Source organism: Chelonoidis abingdonii, chromosome 2, assembly GCF_003597395.2.
Source record: "Chelonoidis abingdonii isolate Lonesome George chromosome 2, CheloAbing_2.0, whole genome shotgun sequence".
In the NCBI taxonomy this organism is placed as follows: Eukaryota; Metazoa; Chordata; order Testudines; family Testudinidae; genus Chelonoidis; species Chelonoidis abingdonii.
Window position 1 is genome coordinate 56,499,542 of NC_133770.1, and position 18,426 is coordinate 56,517,967.

General features: G+C 38.3%; 1 protein-coding gene across 1 annotated transcript in view; it reads right to left on the reverse strand.

Annotated features, from left to right (window-relative positions):
• VWDE (von Willebrand factor D and EGF domains) overlaps positions 1-18,426 on the reverse strand; it is a 47,253-nt gene that overhangs the window by 15,179 nt on the left and 13,648 nt on the right. The window contains 12 exon segments of the mRNA XM_075061990.1: positions 1,867-2,043; positions 2,690-2,824; positions 4,160-4,379; positions 4,497-4,550; positions 4,552-4,748; positions 7,280-7,394; positions 8,547-8,651; positions 8,805-8,960; positions 13,206-13,342; positions 14,360-15,348; positions 15,850-16,058; positions 17,838-18,111. Of these exon segments, the coding sequence (XP_074918091.1) occupies positions 1,867-2,043; positions 2,690-2,824; positions 4,160-4,379; positions 4,497-4,550; positions 4,552-4,748; positions 7,280-7,394; positions 8,547-8,651; positions 8,805-8,960; positions 13,206-13,342; positions 14,360-15,348; positions 15,850-16,058; positions 17,838-18,111 (2,768 nt within the window).

Consider the following 18,426-nt stretch of genomic DNA (forward strand, 5'->3'; position numbering starts at 1 on the left):
TATTTCACTAGGAGGTGAAACACTGGAATGGGTTACCTAGGGAGGTGGTGGAATCTTCATCCTTAGAGGTTTTTAAGGTCTGGCCTGACAAAGCTCTGGCTGGGATGATTTAGTTGGTGTGGGTCCTGCTTTGAGCACAGGATTGGACTAGATGACCTCCTGAAGTCTCTTCCAACCCTAATATTCTATGATTTTATGTTTATCAACAAGGTTTATATCTGAGATGTAGAGTTGCCACCATATCTTTAGCTTGCATGTCTTGATATAATATTCATTACTGATTCTCTGCACCAAGACTGATTATTGGCAAGCATACACTACATTGGTGTTTTATAATAGACCGCTGTACTAGATAATGCCATCTGATTTAAATTTTTTGCATATTACAATTTTTTTCTCTTCCTTGTTTTTCTCTACAGTGGTAAATATTTATTAGGTCCAAATGGGCGTTATATAGGCTCCTAGGTAGGCTCACTCGGGGTATGTCTACACTTCAATAAAACATCCGGGGATGGCCCGTGTCAGCTGACTGGGGCTCAGCCTGTGTGGTTATAAAATTTCAGTGTAGACGATCGGGCTTGGGCAGGAGAGTCCCAAAGCAGAGGCTCCAGCCTGAGCTCAAATGTTTACACTGCAATTTCATAGCCCTGCTGCCAGAGCCCTGCAAGCCTGAGTCAGCTGATATGGGCTAGCCACTGGTGTTTTATTGAGTATCATCTGCTGGCTGTGAACTCTCAAAGCCTTTCAATTAACTGAGATTTCAGTTAATTAAAATTGTCTTGATTAAACATTAAGTAGAGTAAGAAAACCATTTTAAGGTATTACAAACTGAAGGATTTGTTCATGGATTTAAATAATATAGCCTGGGATGTAGTGTGTGTACATGTGTAAAATGTATAGTCACAGAGTTCCTGAAAACAGTTTCTAGTAACTTAATGTTTGAATTTTTCATAATACACATGGAGATAAAGGGCCAGATCCTGAGTCTCTCTGAGCTTCTCCTAGTCCCCTGGCCACCTTCTGTTAGTCCCTCTTGTCCTTTAAGGGTCAGAGATGGCATAAAGGGGGTGGAAGAGAGTACAGCCAGAGCACCAAACTGAGCTGGCAAAATCGGTTTTTTGGGGGGCCTTTCCAGATGCCACAGCAATCCGGAGGCAGCTCTGCCTCACACTGGTGGCTGAACTGGCCCCAGGTACTCTCTAGGAGCAGGGAAGTAACACTCAGTCAGACCTAAGGATCTGGCCCTAATTCTTCTAGATTACTATTAGATGGGGAAATTTTCTGGCAAGAGCATGCTAAAGTAATTATTATCTCTCCTGTGGCTGAAAAACAAGCTATTTGCAGTTGAGGAAGAATTATCTGGTTTTGATTATACCAGTAAGGGAGTATATCTCTTCCCCCACTAACATTTTAGAAGATTAACGGGAAAAGATGTGGAAAGGAAATTTCCTGAGAATGTAGCTTGACAAGGCACAGAGTTGAAATGTCAGGTATAAAAGTTAAAGGAGTTCTGAATTAGAATTTAGAGTTCATTTGCAATACTTCCCACCTATGTATTTAGTTTAAGAATTAAAATGGCACTCAGTATAATACCATAAACCACTGTCTGTTTCACGCAACAGATGTCCCCTCCCTATTCACATTTTACCTATTTTATAGCACTAGGCAGGCACACAGACAAAATACAACATGTACACTATCCCTCATTACAGTATCAATCAGGTGACCGCTATCTTAAGCGATGTTTTAATACTGACATTTTAAATCAGGAATAAGAATGCAGCCCAAGTAATGCATATATTCTGTTTCCTTTTAATCTTAAAAATTCATGTGAATAACATAAAATTGACTGGTAGCTTTACTTGCCAGATACATTCTCATCACTATGTGCATCAGCAATTCCATTTTCTTCACGAAAAATGTAATCTTCCCCCTCATTCCTTCCCATTTCTTCAGTGTCATCCTCTCTTTCATCATAAACATCTTCAAAGCTTTCCGGAACCAAAAGATGTGAGGGAACATCACTTGTCAATTTTGTTTCAGCTGCATATAAAACGATAGCAGAGTTAAAATATTAGTAAAATAAAATACCTGAAGATTCTGAAAGGTCAGATGAACAAGGGGTGGGGGAGGAGGGGAAGGGTTCTCCATAGTTTTTGAAAAAGTACATAACGATAACAAAACCTGAATTATTCAGTAGTTGGAATATTACAAAATCTTGCAGTCACCTTGGGAAACCATTAGTTTGATTTGAACAAATGTAATTAGATTTCTTAAAAAATAATTAGGATATTTGATCCATAAATGCACATGGTAACCAAACACTGCAGGTTAATGGGAAGTATCCTAGTTCTATAATATTAAATATCTGCAAAATATTTAAAATTCCTATTTCTAAACATCTGAAGAAGCATTTCATAGATAAATGGGCTGGTGAAAACTGGTGTAGTTCCAATGAATTAAACAGAGCTACTTCGATTTTCACCAGCTGCGTATCTGGTCTCGCTGTCTACTGTCACATAACAGTAGGGGAATTATAAACCTAATATCTGACTTAGCAACGATACATTCTGATGAAAAGTATACAAGATACCTGTCAGCTCTCTGCTATGTTATTGTCTGAAATATGCAACAGACCAAAGACTGTAATGTAAGGTGATTACAGTATTACAGGGAAAGATTATTTTACCATGACATATCTTCCCATCTCCACATAGACCTTTTGGGCATGGACCACAATAATAGGAACCAAAAGTATTGAAGCAAAATACTTCAGGGAAGCAAGGCTTGGATGCACATTCATCAATATCTTGGCAATCTGTACCTAAATTGAAGTACAGACTTTTAGAGTATCACTTTATGTAACTTTGGCTGTACATTTAAATAAAGTGAAATAGAAGTGAAATAAAGTCGGCAGTGAAATAGAAAACAAATTCCACATATATAAGTACAAACTGCATGAATTCTGCAGGTCTGCCATTAAACCACATTTCCATTAAATAGTGAATATTTTCCTTATTGTAGAATATGCATAGAAGGAGGGTTTTGTGGACTACAATTCAGCAAAGCACTTAAGCATGTGCTTAAAGTTAAGCATGTCTATAGTCCCAATGAAGTCAAACCCACTATTTATGTGCTTAACGGCAATGCTGAATTGAGGAAGAAAGTATGAGATCATTTGCTCTTAGCAGACATTATCAGCCACAATATAAATCACTTGTTATAATATAGACAGAGTGACTCATCATTCATATAATTAAAAAACATAAAAATGATTACCTGTTTTGTGTTTGAAATGAATAAAAAATATGAGCACAGATAAACAAGAACATGTTCCGGCATTTTCTGCACATCCTATTTAAAGGGAGATAGAATTGGATGGTGATTTCTGGATGGATCCACAGGTCTGAGTTGGGGATCCACTGCCAAACTTATAAACCATTCCTCTATGCTGAAGCACAGGGATACCCGCGCTGTGCCCTACAAGCTACAGAGTATACAGACCTCCTGCACAGAATCCCTGCATCCCGCTCCTTTGCACAGTGGAAATGCAGTTGTTCCACTGACTCGGGGTCTTCTAGTTAGGTTGCAAGATCTTCCCCTAAATCCTTTGATTTCTTATATCTACTTACGCTCAGCAAGTAACTGTACTTGTTTGGGGTCAAATTGTGCCCTCAGTTATACACATGCTATTCCACTGACTTCAGTGGGCTGGTGCAGGTGTAAATGAGAGAAGAATTTGGCAGAATGCTTTTGGTTTCTTTCAAATATCAGAGCAACTGATTCAGAGAAGAAAATTTAAACCCAATAGATATCAGCTTTATTAGGTCAGTCTCTTCAGTCTGGAGTGGCCAGTGAACAAGTGTTATAGTCACAAGCATTATGATTTGGGCTTACAGATTGAGTCAGCTGGGGGCGAGACTCACAGCTTAATAGTTTTTCTGATAGAATAGTGTCATACGGCCAAGATTATGTACACAGATGCTAGAAAAATATTAAAGTCACTGAACATAACATAGTACGTGGCATTATATCACAATAATCACAGTAAAATGCTTCTTCATATTATCACAACAAATTAATTAATTTCAATCTATACAAGTAAAAAACAATTAGAAAATGTCATTTATCTACTAAAAAAAGAAAAATAATAATTTACCCTGCAGCCCAGGTGTGCATTCACAGTAGTAGCTGTTTATCCCATCAACACATCTGCCAATACCACAGGGATTAGATTTACAATCATCAAAATTCACTTGACAGAGGTCACCTTCAAAACCAGGTAGACAGACACACAGGTATTTTCCACTTCCAGATGGGAAATGTATATTTGTCACACATGACCCGCCATTTAAACAATCACATAATTTCACATTGACCTACAAGACAAGCCCAATAAAAACAGATTATTGCTTGTGAACTAGCAATTCATTTTGTCATTAGGTATCTTATAGGTTAGGAATTAGTGTGGGTTGTTTGAGTGTAATATTCATTACCTCTATTATTACTTTAGTCTCAGCATTGCAATCATCTGTCAAAGAAAATGTCAAATTTCTGTGAATTCTTTGCCACAGCTTTCCATATAAGGAGTCCAGAAGGGGAAAGGCTAGCACCTTCAGGACCAGAGTCCAACATAAAAAGGATGGCAGAGCCTTCGAGATCTGATGCGATAAACTGATACACACAATTTTCCCCATAAAATGTCTGTAGTGTGCCTTGCAAAGTTTGAAGCACAGGAGGCTCATTGTCTGCAACAAAGTAGATATTTTCTCTTTTAAACAACAGTTAAAACACATTTATAAATATGAAAAGGGATAATTTTATTCTAAAGAGTCTATTCTGACTTTGATGAATGCAATTAATTCTTCTTAACTTTAATGGTACTTAAATGGCACAGAAAAAAGGGCCCTTTTATCATAACTTTAGCAAACCTTATAAGCAAATTATTTATTATATAGAAAAAATATTGCAGAAAGCTTATTTTATATGTAGGTACAAAGAATCCTAAACCTCTTCAACCATCTGGACATATACTTTGATTCTCTATAAATATAAGCATAAATCTGCACTTGAATTACATTTTGTAAATGAAAGTATCAGACCCCATAAAGCCCAGAAATGGTTTACATCTTCCTTGAGGAATCTCTTATGGGACAAGAGCAATGTCACCTCTTGAGCAATTAGAATGAAAAACTCTGCCACTAAGATCCAGATCTACTAACATCAGTGGGAGTTCTGCATGCAGCCTGCTTGCTGAATATGGCTTAACTTGAAGATGATGCTCTTTAACTATGAGATTCTGTTAAAAAACATACACATTTGGAACTACATTTTCAGAAGTGAACTCTATTTATGTGATTGCAATTTTGAGCCTGCAGATAGCTGTGTGAATGGGCACAAAAATGGATTTCATGTCCACCCTGAATTTCATGTGAAAATAGTCAGTGACCAAATACCACAGTGATGAGACCCTGCATGTAAAAGATAGTTATACATCCAACAACCTGTCTGAAGACATATATCAGGTAGTTAGAATTCCATTTATTATAATTTATGGTTAAAAAGTTGAAGGCACAAATGTTTGTGGACACAACTGTATCCATAAAATCTGCTAAGGCACAGAAATATTTGACTATTTGAGACCCAGCAGAAAACCGGGGCCTTATCTAAATTATTCTTTCCACAATCACATTAGATAAATTACACTGAACTGCTCAGAATAGTTATTTTGTTAGATTTGAAATTTCTGCAAAACAATATTAATACCAGTTCTTATAAAGTGCTGTTCTTTAGTAGATCTCAAAACAGAATGTTCTATTGTCAGAATGCAAGATACAAAATTAGAGTATATAGTTAGTCTAGCAGTTATGTAGCCTTGACTGAAATCCATGGCCTAGCTAGGCCCTCAGCACACAAAGAACTAAGTGAATCCCATGGGGCAAGGCCACCCATAGCAGCAGATGTACAGCTGCCCTGCTACCACCAAATCCCATCTCATGAGTCACTGACTCTACCTCCTACTCATCTATTGCAGCGGGGGGTAGGAAGACATGGATCAGTGTTCATGTCGCACTCCCCATCAGTACCCAGCCCGGGCCGGGGAAGCTAATGAGCCAACCAGCAGACCAAATTCGGTGATGAATTCTGGTCATGTGCCAGTTAAGGCATGTTGTGCATATGCTAAGAAGTGGGGGACGGGGGAGAGCGACATCAGGAATCTAGTGCCAACCTTGACTTTCCAGTGGGAGAGGCAGGTTCTCACTGGCTGAGTGGCAGCGAGGGAGTCAGTGAAAGTGAGGGCTCTGAGAGCTAGATCACCGCACATAAACAGAGACACCAGTTGTCAGGAATGGGTCTGTTGGTAGCAAAGAATTCCTCACTGAGACTGTCAGAAGATAGAGAGGGCTTAGCTCCAACTCCCCACCTATTCACCAGCTAATTTCTGGTATACTGTCAGTGGGCTTCTCATTTAATCTGGTTCCTCTTCTTCGCTCCCTCCCCCACAAGCAGCTCTAGGGGGATTACTAAAGCCCCAGGGCTGCAGTAGCCTTCATGCTCCATGCACCTGGTGGGGTGGGAGAAAGAGAGAGAAAGGAGATAGGTTCTACAGCAGTCCATTGAGTGGATAAGGGTACCGCGTCTTCATGAGCTCACAGACCTCTTCAGCAGTAGTGTGGGACTTAGTTTGTATAAATGTATATTAAGTCACTATGAATTTAGTTTTCTCCTAGTTATTTTTTTCTTTTAATTGTATCTGAACACAACCAATGACAATTCTTTTAACATGTAATCATTAAATCGATTTCTATATTGTTGTCAGTGTACATGGTACAATAGGCAAATTGTGCCAACATTTAACAGGTTGCTGTCCCCAAGATCATACCAGGCAGAATAAAATGCACAGAGAATGGGGAGAATACATTATTAAATGATTGGCTGATTTTCATTAAGTTGAGTGTGTGAAAACAGGCACTCGCCTCCACTTACTGCAAATTTACCAGGTCACCAGAGTTGTGCACGTGTACCAATCTGGTCATGTGCTCATATGTCCAAATTTGTGAACTTAGAGACTGATCCAAAGCCCACTGAAGTCAACAGTCTTTCCCCTGACTTCAGTGAGCTTTGAATCAGGGTCATAGTCAGCGCCCATTTCACATCCACAGTTTAACAGAAGTCATAATCAATATTTTGCTTGCATCAAAACAATTTTGAAACACCAATATTTCATTAGGTTTTAGCCTAATTCCTGTGAGAGGCTCCAGAACAAATTTGAACTTACTTTCAGTAACTGACCAAGTTAACTTTGAGATGTCAGGTCTGCAGAGTAAGCATGGGCTGGTAGGATTTGTATCTCCTTCCGCATAACAGAGGCCATCTATGTTGCATGTTTTCTCCTTAACAGAAATGTCAATGTAACTGATTAATGTTTATGATTTTCTCTTTTCTCAAACAATAAATCTTTATGTACTGTAAAATGTCAGAGAAAGACAATCTACTCTAACTTAACAATTTAATTGAATAAAGTATTCATTTTTCTTTGGGAATGAATAGGAGAACAACATTTTCAAAGCTGCCTCATCCCAATCTCTAAATCTGTGCTTATAAATTTTGTGCATGAAAAATCCCCATTGTTACAACCTGGACATCTGATTTATAATATTGTTACACTTTTTGCACTTTCCCCTGATAACGTCCTGATTTTTTGAAGATATCCCAAAATGCATTATTCTATGACAACACTGACATGCATTGCATGCACAGCCTTAAGACTTCTAGGACCAAATTTATCCCTGTTGTAATGTCAGTGAAATGAACAATTGCACCAGGGATAAATTTGGTCCCTGGTCTTTGTGATGTCACAAGGTAATGTATTATTTTGCTGAAGTGCGAAATAATAAAGTGATGTCACAGAAGGAAAAAAATGAATTTTAATAAACTAATTTTATTAATTATCTGAATGTTCCCTCCCAACCCTCATAGCTTGGATGGTGGAGGCTTACAGCAGATAAACCAGTGCTTCATTCAATTTCATCCTTGCTTTGCAGTTGACCATGAATTCCAGGTACACCTTTAGAGCTAGAATATGGTATTTATCTACTTGTCTTAGAAGGGCCTGGTGGTGCACAGCGACATCCTCTCAGAGCAAGCTCAGAGGCACAGGTGGACAGTAGTCCTCACTGGTTTGGTGCAAAACAGGATTGCTCAGCTTGCTCCCCTCATTGCAAGACTTATCTGGTGGCTGCTGGTCTGGAATGAGGGAGGTGCATGGCATCACTTCCTCCACCCTTGTGGAAGCATCAGTGGGAGCTCCACGCACAGGTCTACAGCAGTTTATGTATCTAACGATTCATTATTCACCACGAATAAGGGAATCGGAACCTGACCCTGCCTGAGTAAGGCAAGCAGTATTTAACAAGTAATAGTCTATTATGTGAACACATGTATTAGACATCTTTCAAGGACTCAGTTGGCCTTTATGTTTGTTTCCTACCTCAAACTAAGATGCAAATATTCAAAATAAGCATAAATAATAATGAAGCACATACCTTTAATGTACATAACCCATTTGCTTGTGGTTCACATTTTTGACAAGCTCCATCAAATAATGTTATTGTTTTAGGATTGCTATAAATGAATCCATCGTTAGAAATCTGTATGTTACAATAATTATGCAATGAATTATTTCAAGATATCCAGCAAAAGGTTCTAGTACTATTTCACAAATGGCAACATATAAAGATCAATTTGCATTTTAATAATCATAATTGTATCTCAAAATGACTATTTGAAATTACTGTGGGTACCTTGATTTCCCTCCTCGCAATAGGTTTGTCGTCAACCTGATCCATGACATCAGATTGCTGACCATCAGTCGGCAGTTGGCAATCAACAGTTCTGGTGTTTTGGAAGGCAGATGGCATAAACACAGGTTCTTCAAGGATCCATTTACTGTCACTGTACTAAAATAAAGGACAGAATGCCTGTTTTTTCATATCACTGCATTCCGAAAACATGTTTATAACAGAGAACATGTACTGAACACTATTAAAATACATCTGTCTTTTCTATGGCTAGTTACCTTTGGAAAGGTGAAGTGATATGGAAGTGCTAAGTATTATTATTTATTGATGGACACATTTCAGCTTAGGTCTTCTGTACTGTGTCTAATTAGAAGTGCTAGTTTGGAACTGAAGGCCCAGATTCATTCCTGCAATGAGGCTCTTTGGTGCCACATGTCCAGAAGATAATGGATCTAAAGCTGGGGCAGCTGGCCAGGAGAGGATCATTCATTGTGTGGGGCAGCTTCTTTAGTAGTGTAGAGGTGGGATGGATAGCAGTGTCTAAATCTCCTCTCCTCCAGTTTCCAGTATGTGGGCAAGGCTGGGGTGAAGGGAATGGGACTGGGTCTTCCCTGAGCCCTAGTTATGTTAACCCCTCTGGGCTATTGGCTGCCAGCCATTAAGATCTTCTAACCCGCACCACAGAGCCGACCCACTGTATAGTTGACCTAGGCTCGAAGAGCCACAAATGCTGTTTAAAGCCACCTTTGTATATCCCTATGCTGAGTAACAGTGTGTGCCCCTTGGCCATAGTCAAGGATCTGGCCTTAGAGTCCAATATAATGGAACAGAGACGATAATGCTATGGGGCCTTTTCTTCAAGCCCTTAGTCAGACGAAACTGTTCTTGACATCAGTGGGAGGGTTTTGTGAGAGAGTAATAGAGAATTGTACTCATAACTGTGATGCTGGCAGACCAAGTGCCAGCTCACGCCAATGTTCCTGTGTTTCCACTGAGTGACAAATACATAGCTGGAACCAGCCTGGCTCACCTGTGTGTTGGTATTGCTAAAAGAGGTATTAGAATTATAAGAAGATTTAGACTTTATGGAATGCTTGTAAGTTGCTGCATGCATTAATTTCACTTATAATATCTGTATCTCATAGTATAAGATATTAAGACTCTGTAACTGTGTAAATCACCAGACAGGAGGGCGAGACATTAACTAGTATAAAGTGCTAATTTCCAACAGAAGGTGCTATATTCTGGCTGGCAAGGAAGGCCCATCAACATCTGATGGACTAGAATGTAACATGAAAGAGGAAAAAAGACTTTATTGTTTACTCTCTCCACCTCCATAGAGATGAGGCTTGCAAGTGAATTCCTTTCATCAGCTGAGTTTGCCACTCAAAGCAGCAGGAAGAAGGGAACAAAAACCCCTAACAAAGAGGAGCTGTATCTTTATGTTGCTTGGACTCTGGGGGGCAAGGATTACTAGGTATATGCAAAAAATCCCCAGTGCTTAGCCTGGGTTAGCCTTAAAGTACATAGAGCTTGCTTATCTAGAAGCTACAATTACTTTGGAAACTTTTTTTGTGTATGTATGTTCACCTACTTTAAACTTGAAAATAACTCTTATAGTTCCTTTTCCTATATAATAAATCTTTAGATAGCTTATTACAGGACTGGCTACAAGCATTGTTTTACCTAGGGTAAATGATTGGTCCTCTGGGACTGGGAGTAACCTGAATATTGCTGTGATCTTTGGTATAAGAGACCATCTGTCACAAAGTTAAGTTTACAGAGGTGGCAAGATAGAGGATGACCCAAGGGGACTGCCTGTGACTCCATGTTAAGGCTATTATAGTACCTGAGGAGTTTGTACTTGATAATTTGTTGGTGAAATATAAGTGTACAGCTCAAGAAATTTGTGCCAGGCTTCCTAATCTTCTGCCCTGAGATTGGTAGTCATACTCTTGAGTCACTATAGGACAGCTTGGCAATACTTAGATGCATTAGTTGTATGACCAGATGCACCTATGACATAGTTTAATATAAAATAGTTAGACACACTGAAAGAGATGGTTCACAGTATATCCGAATTAATTTGTTTTTACAAAAATATTAAATATTTGTAGGTCTGACACACACAAAAATAACCTCACACAAAGCTGTAGAGATGGAAATTTCATCATGGGTCAAATTTAACTTGCCTATTTAAACAGATAACCTTTTTCCAATATAATTGGACAGTTATTTTGCTAATTGTTTTTTCCTCATGTATGAATTATTTTGCTTCTGATATACAGATACTCTGTCTTTCTTTCTTGTCTTCCTTTTTTAAAAGGAATGTGGCAAGAATGATACTCTATAATCACATTGAAGGAAAAAAACCTGATAGAAATATTAATAAAAGTGCAATTTTCATAGCATTTACCCTCATAATCTTTGAAATCTGAAGTAGACATTTTCTACAGTAGTCTTTTTGTTACCAATCTTGGGAATTCTGAGGTTTTCTGAATTTGCTACAGAAACATATTAATTTTTTCTTAAAATTACAAAGCCAGATGTGAGGGGTATTGAGACAAAGTATGTTCCCAGGTTTACATGCATGTACAATTTCATGCAAATCAGAGTGAATCTTACTCTGTATTTTGCTTCTGTGGGCTAAACTGTCTCATTCCCTACCAAAGCTGAGTAAATTTCCCCAATGTATCTGTGTAATCAAAGACTCACTTGTCACGGACCCCAAAATCTCCTGCTATGGCACAGATTGCTGCCCTACAGAGCAGTGCTTAGCTGCTCCTGGGAGTATGGAATACTCCCATGCAAGCTCCCCACAGCCATCTTTATTTCCACCATGCACCAGACACACTTCCCTCCTGCTCTCTATCAGGATTTACAATCTTGGGGAATAAGGATGGATTTGACCTTCAACCAGAAGTGAGAAAATGAAGAACAAGAATTTTTCCTGGGTTTAGCTAAATAATTCTCATGAGATGCCTGCTAAAATGATTCTTCTAGGAGACGTGGGAGTAAGTAGGTCTGTAGGAAACCACAGAGAGGCTGGTTCTAATGGACCAATTTTTACAGTGTTGCGACTCTCTTGACAACAGTGGGTAACTCCTGATTTACACCACTGTAATTATACAGGGCAAATAGCCCTGAAAGTAAAAACAAATTCCAATACTTGGCATTCGCAGTAGAATACCTCAGGTTCCCCGTGAAGTTTGATCCTGTACAAATATTAGCAGTGGGGCTCATTTTCTAGCTTAGCTCAAGTCAGTGCTAGGAGTGTCAATATAAGTGAATTAAGATAAAGATTTTGTAGCTGGGAATCAAAATGTGCTACCACAGAGAGTGTTATAACAGAAAACCTTGCCATGAGGTGAGAATGAGACATTTCAAACTGTGATAAGTGAACTCTCAATAATTGCCTCACTGGGAGCTTGATCTGAAGGGCTTTTAACCTAATGGAGTGTAAATTTGCTGTTGACTTTCTCATTTTGAACCAACATGTAGATAAGTGGATCCATGTTGTGCTCAAGAAATAGCTATAGCCTGCATCTTATAATCTGTCAAAACAATCATAGCATCTCCAGGAACTAGTTGAGTAAAAGTTTCTTGTCTCAAAAAGGAAAGTTTCCCATTGAATACACTCCAAACAAAACCCCACGTAAGTGAAAAGCATTTTTACTTTGGAACTTTCTTAGTCTCTTGTCCAAGATCAAGAGGCCAACTCTTCATTGCAGCATGACTACTTCAGGCTTTCCAATAGTTATGAGTTAATCAGTGTCCTGGGCAATTCCAGCGTTCTGTCTACCTAAATTCCTCCTGTAATTTCATTAGCATGTGTTACAGTATTCTTAATTTCCTGTTCTAAACTATTATTAAATAGGTGCAGTATTTTACCCCAGTGTGTGGCAAAAATTGCACCTTCATTTTTATAACAGAAACATTATATTTCAAAATGCCATTTCAAGCATCAGGCTCCAACCTAGAAAAATTAGGGGTGTCCTTCAGCCAGCTGCTTTGCCCTCCAAATAACGGGACTCTATCCTTCTCTGTAAGGACTTTTCTTTACAACTACCTGGTCACTACTGAAACTCCCCAACACAGGGCTGTCCTTGTATAGATATATTTCTCAACATGCTTTTCTGATAACTGGCTGCTGTTTGCTGTCATGTCCCTCTCAACTGTTAAAAATTCCTGTTATGTTTTCTATTTCTCTTACAGTTGAGGAGATGGCAGCCTTGCACGGAGTTGAGCGTCCACTGTGAAGTGCTGAGTATATTTGATCTCAGCTTCCATTGCATGATTGGGCTCAGGGTGTATTAATATAAATGCCCTCTATTCTGCCCAGGAAATTAGAATCCCAGTGCTCTGAAAAGTTCAAAAATAAGTATTACTCTGTAAATGACAAACCTGTAGTTTGACAATTTCACATTTCAGACTGGGTGACTCCCTGAATCCTTGGCCAAAAGCTCTCACAGATGTACAGTCATACTGTCGAACATCACACAATCTATCATTCTCCAGCTCTGTAATTTCTGGAACCTGATCTTTGAAGTAAATATCAGTAAGTGAAAGTCAACAAATTAACTGATTAACACACATTTAAACTATGTAAAGTGTAATGCATCTCTCTGTCTATAACTATACATATCTTAGAAGAAAGAGTAAACAATATTGTCCTCTGGTCTGTCTTCAGCATTTCATTTTGACTAGTTAAAATGTTTAAATGAGAATTCAAATACAATTTTAGAATGACAGAAATCTGTCATACAGCAGATATGAGAAAGAGATATACATAGATATACAAGATGTTGTACTGTATAAGTTAGTGATCCAACCAAAGAAAGAAATTAACTGGAACATTTTATAAATTTGAAGTTTCAAATTTCCTATTTAGTTCTACTTTTGATATTGAGTATGCAAGAAAATTTTCATGCTGCTAAGAAGTGGCTGGGCATGTGTTGGGTCTGCTTCTGATTTATAGTAACATACCTTTACACTCCTCTGGCAGTATAACGTGTAACTGAGAATCAGACCCTAACATCACAAATGGTAGAAATGGAAATGGATGGGGGAAAGGAGTCTACAGCCCAAACCTAACAGTCTTCTTTTTGATGTAGATACCCTTCTAAAATAGTTTGCTGTCAGGGAAGCAGCTCCTGCAAAATAAAAAAGTATTCTACTGCCAATTAATGATCAGGGCCCTTAAAGAAGTTAAAAATAGGGAATGATATGTGTGACGCTCTCCTTGACAGAAGACAGTGTGTGAAATATGTCAGTCTCCTCAGCTAGTAGTTTAGATTGTATATTCAGTGACAGTAGTCAACATTTTAATTCTGACATGCCAGAAACTGAGTCGGTGGCTTGCCCTTGGGAAACTAGGAGGCAGAACAGATAACACATGTAGCTGTTATTGGAATGAAGTTGTGGGATAATGAGTAGGCCCACTGTAGGGAACGACTGTCAGTGTGCAAAAGCAGGGGAGAAAGGCAATAAAATGAGCCGGTCTGGCACAAAACCCAAGAACATTGTATGAGTAAATCTTCCTGTATAGTTCTACTTACCAGACAACACACTGCAGTCATATGAGCTAAAGCCTTGAAAACAGGCACAGCCCCATTCTACACACTCTCCATTACCACTGCAGAGATTGGGGCATTTTAATGCTAAGAGAAGGTCTTCAATTGACCCCTGAAATCCTTGTGTGTTGTAATTTATTTCTTCCAAAACCCTCTTTTCACATTCATTCTCTAACAGGGCCATGCCTGCTTCTGACCAGCTGAGATCATCTTTCAGCAATAGATCTTTAACACACATATCTACTGTATCCTCTATCCGCCTGCCAAGAAGAGAAGTGCAAGATCTTCCTATGCTGGAGTTAGCTATTGTCTGCTTGCACAGTGCCAAGGCATTGGACTCAGTGAGGCCAGAAGGTGTGGGCCAAGAAGGAAAAAATTCTTGGTGTGTGTCAGGGGTATGGTCCTCTGGAAAAAAATAGGTAAACCCTTCCAGGTCAATTTGGCTAAGACTTTGGAATGGAAATACAGAACGGTATTTATAATAATGCTGGCGCTTCCATCTATTTCTGACAAGCTGTCTTTTGTGGAGATGGCTGTCATACTTCTGTTTATTTCTTCTACTTCCCAAGCTCAATGAGCCTTGTTTTTCTGTTCCAGTGTTTTCCCTTGAATTTATAGCTGAATGTGCTAGGGTTTGTGTGTGATGTTTGGTTTGATTAACAGACTGGTCTTCTCCTGACAGAAGAGCAGAAGAATCCTTTTCATGTGAAGATGCATGTCTGCTTAAGTGCCTGATAAGATCAACAAAGCTAAAATATTCAGCAGTGACATCCAGTCCTGGTATCAAAGAAAGAAACTTAACATTTTCACTTTCTTTGCAAGATGAAGCAAATTCTGTTTGAGAAACGGAATCCAATTTATTCACCGATTGATATAATCCAGCATCATCAACTGTGCAACTACAGAAGGGTGTTTTCTTGGTTGAACTTAAAGAACCTGGTATTTTGTCAAACAAACTGTCTCCTGGTAAAATTCTATGAAAGAAGGGAAAAAGAAAAATGAATATACTGCAAATTGTTATATCATTGAATTCTTTTATTTTAGAAGTCCACAGTGTTGTTTACACCACTGGACCCTAGATTATAGTAGATACTGAATATCACCATACAGCCTTTCAAAATTTTGAGTGACCTATATAAATTACAAAACCATGAGAATAAATGTTGACAATATGATTGAAATGCATGAATAAATGCATTGATTTGTGTGGTACACCTGGCTATATTGTTTAATAGCCTTTTAACAAATACTAAATAACAATTAATCCTCAAGCATTAATTTGTAACATCAATAATTAGTGCCATACGATAATTAAATTTCCATAGTTTCTTTCCATGATTAAATATCAACCTGTAAAGCTAGGATGATTTTGAAATATGACAAGTTTTCAAAGTATGTAAGAGAAAAGCTGAACTGGAAATGAAGAATTTTCTGCAGGGAATTGATATTTGATTGAAGTAAATGGTTTTTCTTACCTCCACTCATTAATAAAAGTAAGATGAGCATTAGAATTCTTTGGGATTTTGATCCCATTCACAGTGTGGTAGTCATTCTCTGCATCTCCATCAAATGTACCGCAAAGTCCTAAAGTGTTCTTATAATCGGAACTGGGTGCCCGGAGTGTCACACTCATTCCCCAGTCACTCACATCGGCACGAATGAAAGCTCCAGAAGAAAATGAGATCTAAAAATAGATCGATATTACCACAACAAATAGACACAACTAATTATTAGGTATAAAATATCAGACATCAGGGGAAATAAACAGGAAAGTGCCAGGTTTATAGCAGTTAAACTCTTCATCAGACTAACCTTTCCAGAACTATTTTTATATTGTATCTCACAGTCAAACCCGACAAGCCAGTGTGATGATTTCATGGCCACATAACCCTCATGACTGTCCGATATATTATACGTTGTAGTCCTGTAGGACTTCATGGTTGTTAGCAGGGATAAAATGGAGGACCAACTGCTCCAAAAACACAAGGAGCCAGAGATCAGCTAAGCACAGAGAAGATCAAGTCACTCTGTGTATGCCGGCACCAGGGAGAGGGGAGATATAGGTGCTACCAGAGGATCACCTAACACCGGGGTCACCCTCAACCTGGCTGTGCTGGCTTTAAGGCCAGAATCTGCTGGTAATATGGTGCAAAGTCACCTTCTACACATGAGAAGCTGGACCTAAATGTTCCAGAATACCTCAAGAGAATCTCAGAGTTTTATTATTTTAGTTCAAACATCTTTGCAATCTATTTGAAAAGGAATGATGTGTTTTAGGAGCAAAATCTTCTGGATAGATGTAATAAGATATTTTCATAGATTAATATTGCCAGAAGGGACCATGGTGATCATCTAGTCTGACCTCCTGCATAACACAGGCCATAGGACTTCCCGGAATTAATTCCTGTTTGAACTAGAGCACATCCTTTAAAAAACATCCAATACTGATTTAAAAATTGCCAGTGATTGAGAATCCACCCCAAGCCTTGGTAAATTGTTCCAGTGGTTAATTATCCACACTGTTAAAAAGTTGGTGTTTTATTTTCAGTCTGAACTGGTCTAGCTTCAACTTCCAGCCACTGGATTTGAATAGAGACAGTCTTTCAGTAGATAAAGTGACAATGCTTTACCCATAATTGATTTTCTTCAATGTTAAGCAATATTTATGCTAGTTTAACGTGGAAAATGCTTTATTAGAAAAAAAGTTGGTCATTAAATTGCAGCAAGCAGGTAAAGAACATAATCATGCTTCATTAAACTGGTTTATCTCTTCTGTAATCAGAAACACTGAGCTCTAGGCAAAAGGAAAAATAAGGATGCTTGTACATACATAGAAGAGAAAAAAGTGTTACTCTTGTATGGTAGGTATTAGTAGAGGAGGTGACCGGCACCGAATTAGTAGTTGAAGTAAGGATGTAGGACTTTAAAACTCCTGGTTTTCACTCCCAATTCTGCCACTGACTAAATTTGGGCAAGCTGGTTAACCTATAGAATGGGGATGATGATACTTTTCTACCTTATAGAAGTGTATGATTCATTAATATTTGGGCTCTTCAGATGAAGTCTGCTATATAAATGAAAATCTGGCCACTTTTATTTCAGTGTCTAAATGTGGATTTTGCCACCCACTTTTGAAAGTGTTGCTCTTGATTCTTAATACTAAAATTGTCATGCAGCTGGCTTATCTAAATTTATAAAGCATGGACACCTAAACATTTTCTTTGTAATTCAGGCTTTAAAGGATAATCTCCTCTTGACATGTGTACGTAATTTCCAAGAGCAGTGGTGGGACTCATGCATGTATTCTGGGAGGATATTTTATCCCTTTGATTCAATGGGATCAGAGCCGTAAAACAGGCTTTATTGTATTGTTTCACTACAGAAGATAACACAGGATGTGGCAGTATGAATTGGCAGAAATACCTTACAAAATGAGTAACACCACATAATATTTGCCACATACCGTGACTTTTCTTCCTAGATAGGATTCAATGATCCTGATATTGCTTCCCGTTATGTCTCTATTCTTTACAGATAAATGTGGCAGTGACTCATGTAGTTGACCGCTGCACATGTCAAAAGGCAATTATATCACTTCCTTTTTGGCAACAAAGCCACAGTTACATGATGCTGGGAAGTGAAGGCTGCCACAGTCCCACTGGCGCACATGAACTTCAAAATTCCGAGATGTACTCTTATAGAGCACAACTGTTCCCATTTTAAAATTATCGTACAACCTGGGAGCAAAAGAAAAGCATATGACATCATCTTCATATTAAAGTATAATAACCTGCAACATGCTTTGTCAAAAACTTTGCCTCTGTAAGATACAAATTTCTAACATTTTATTTGTATTGTCTACTGTTTCCCTTCAAATTATCTCCATGCTCTAAGTAAGCCAAACATTAAAGTTAAAAATAAATTTAAAAAACCTTTTTTGTTCTAGAAATCAGCTTAATGACGTGTTACATGGAGACAGTTGTAAATCAAAAATTTAAAATAAGAGAGATCAGAGTATATTAAAAGGTAGGTTTATCTGGAGCTGCAGAACA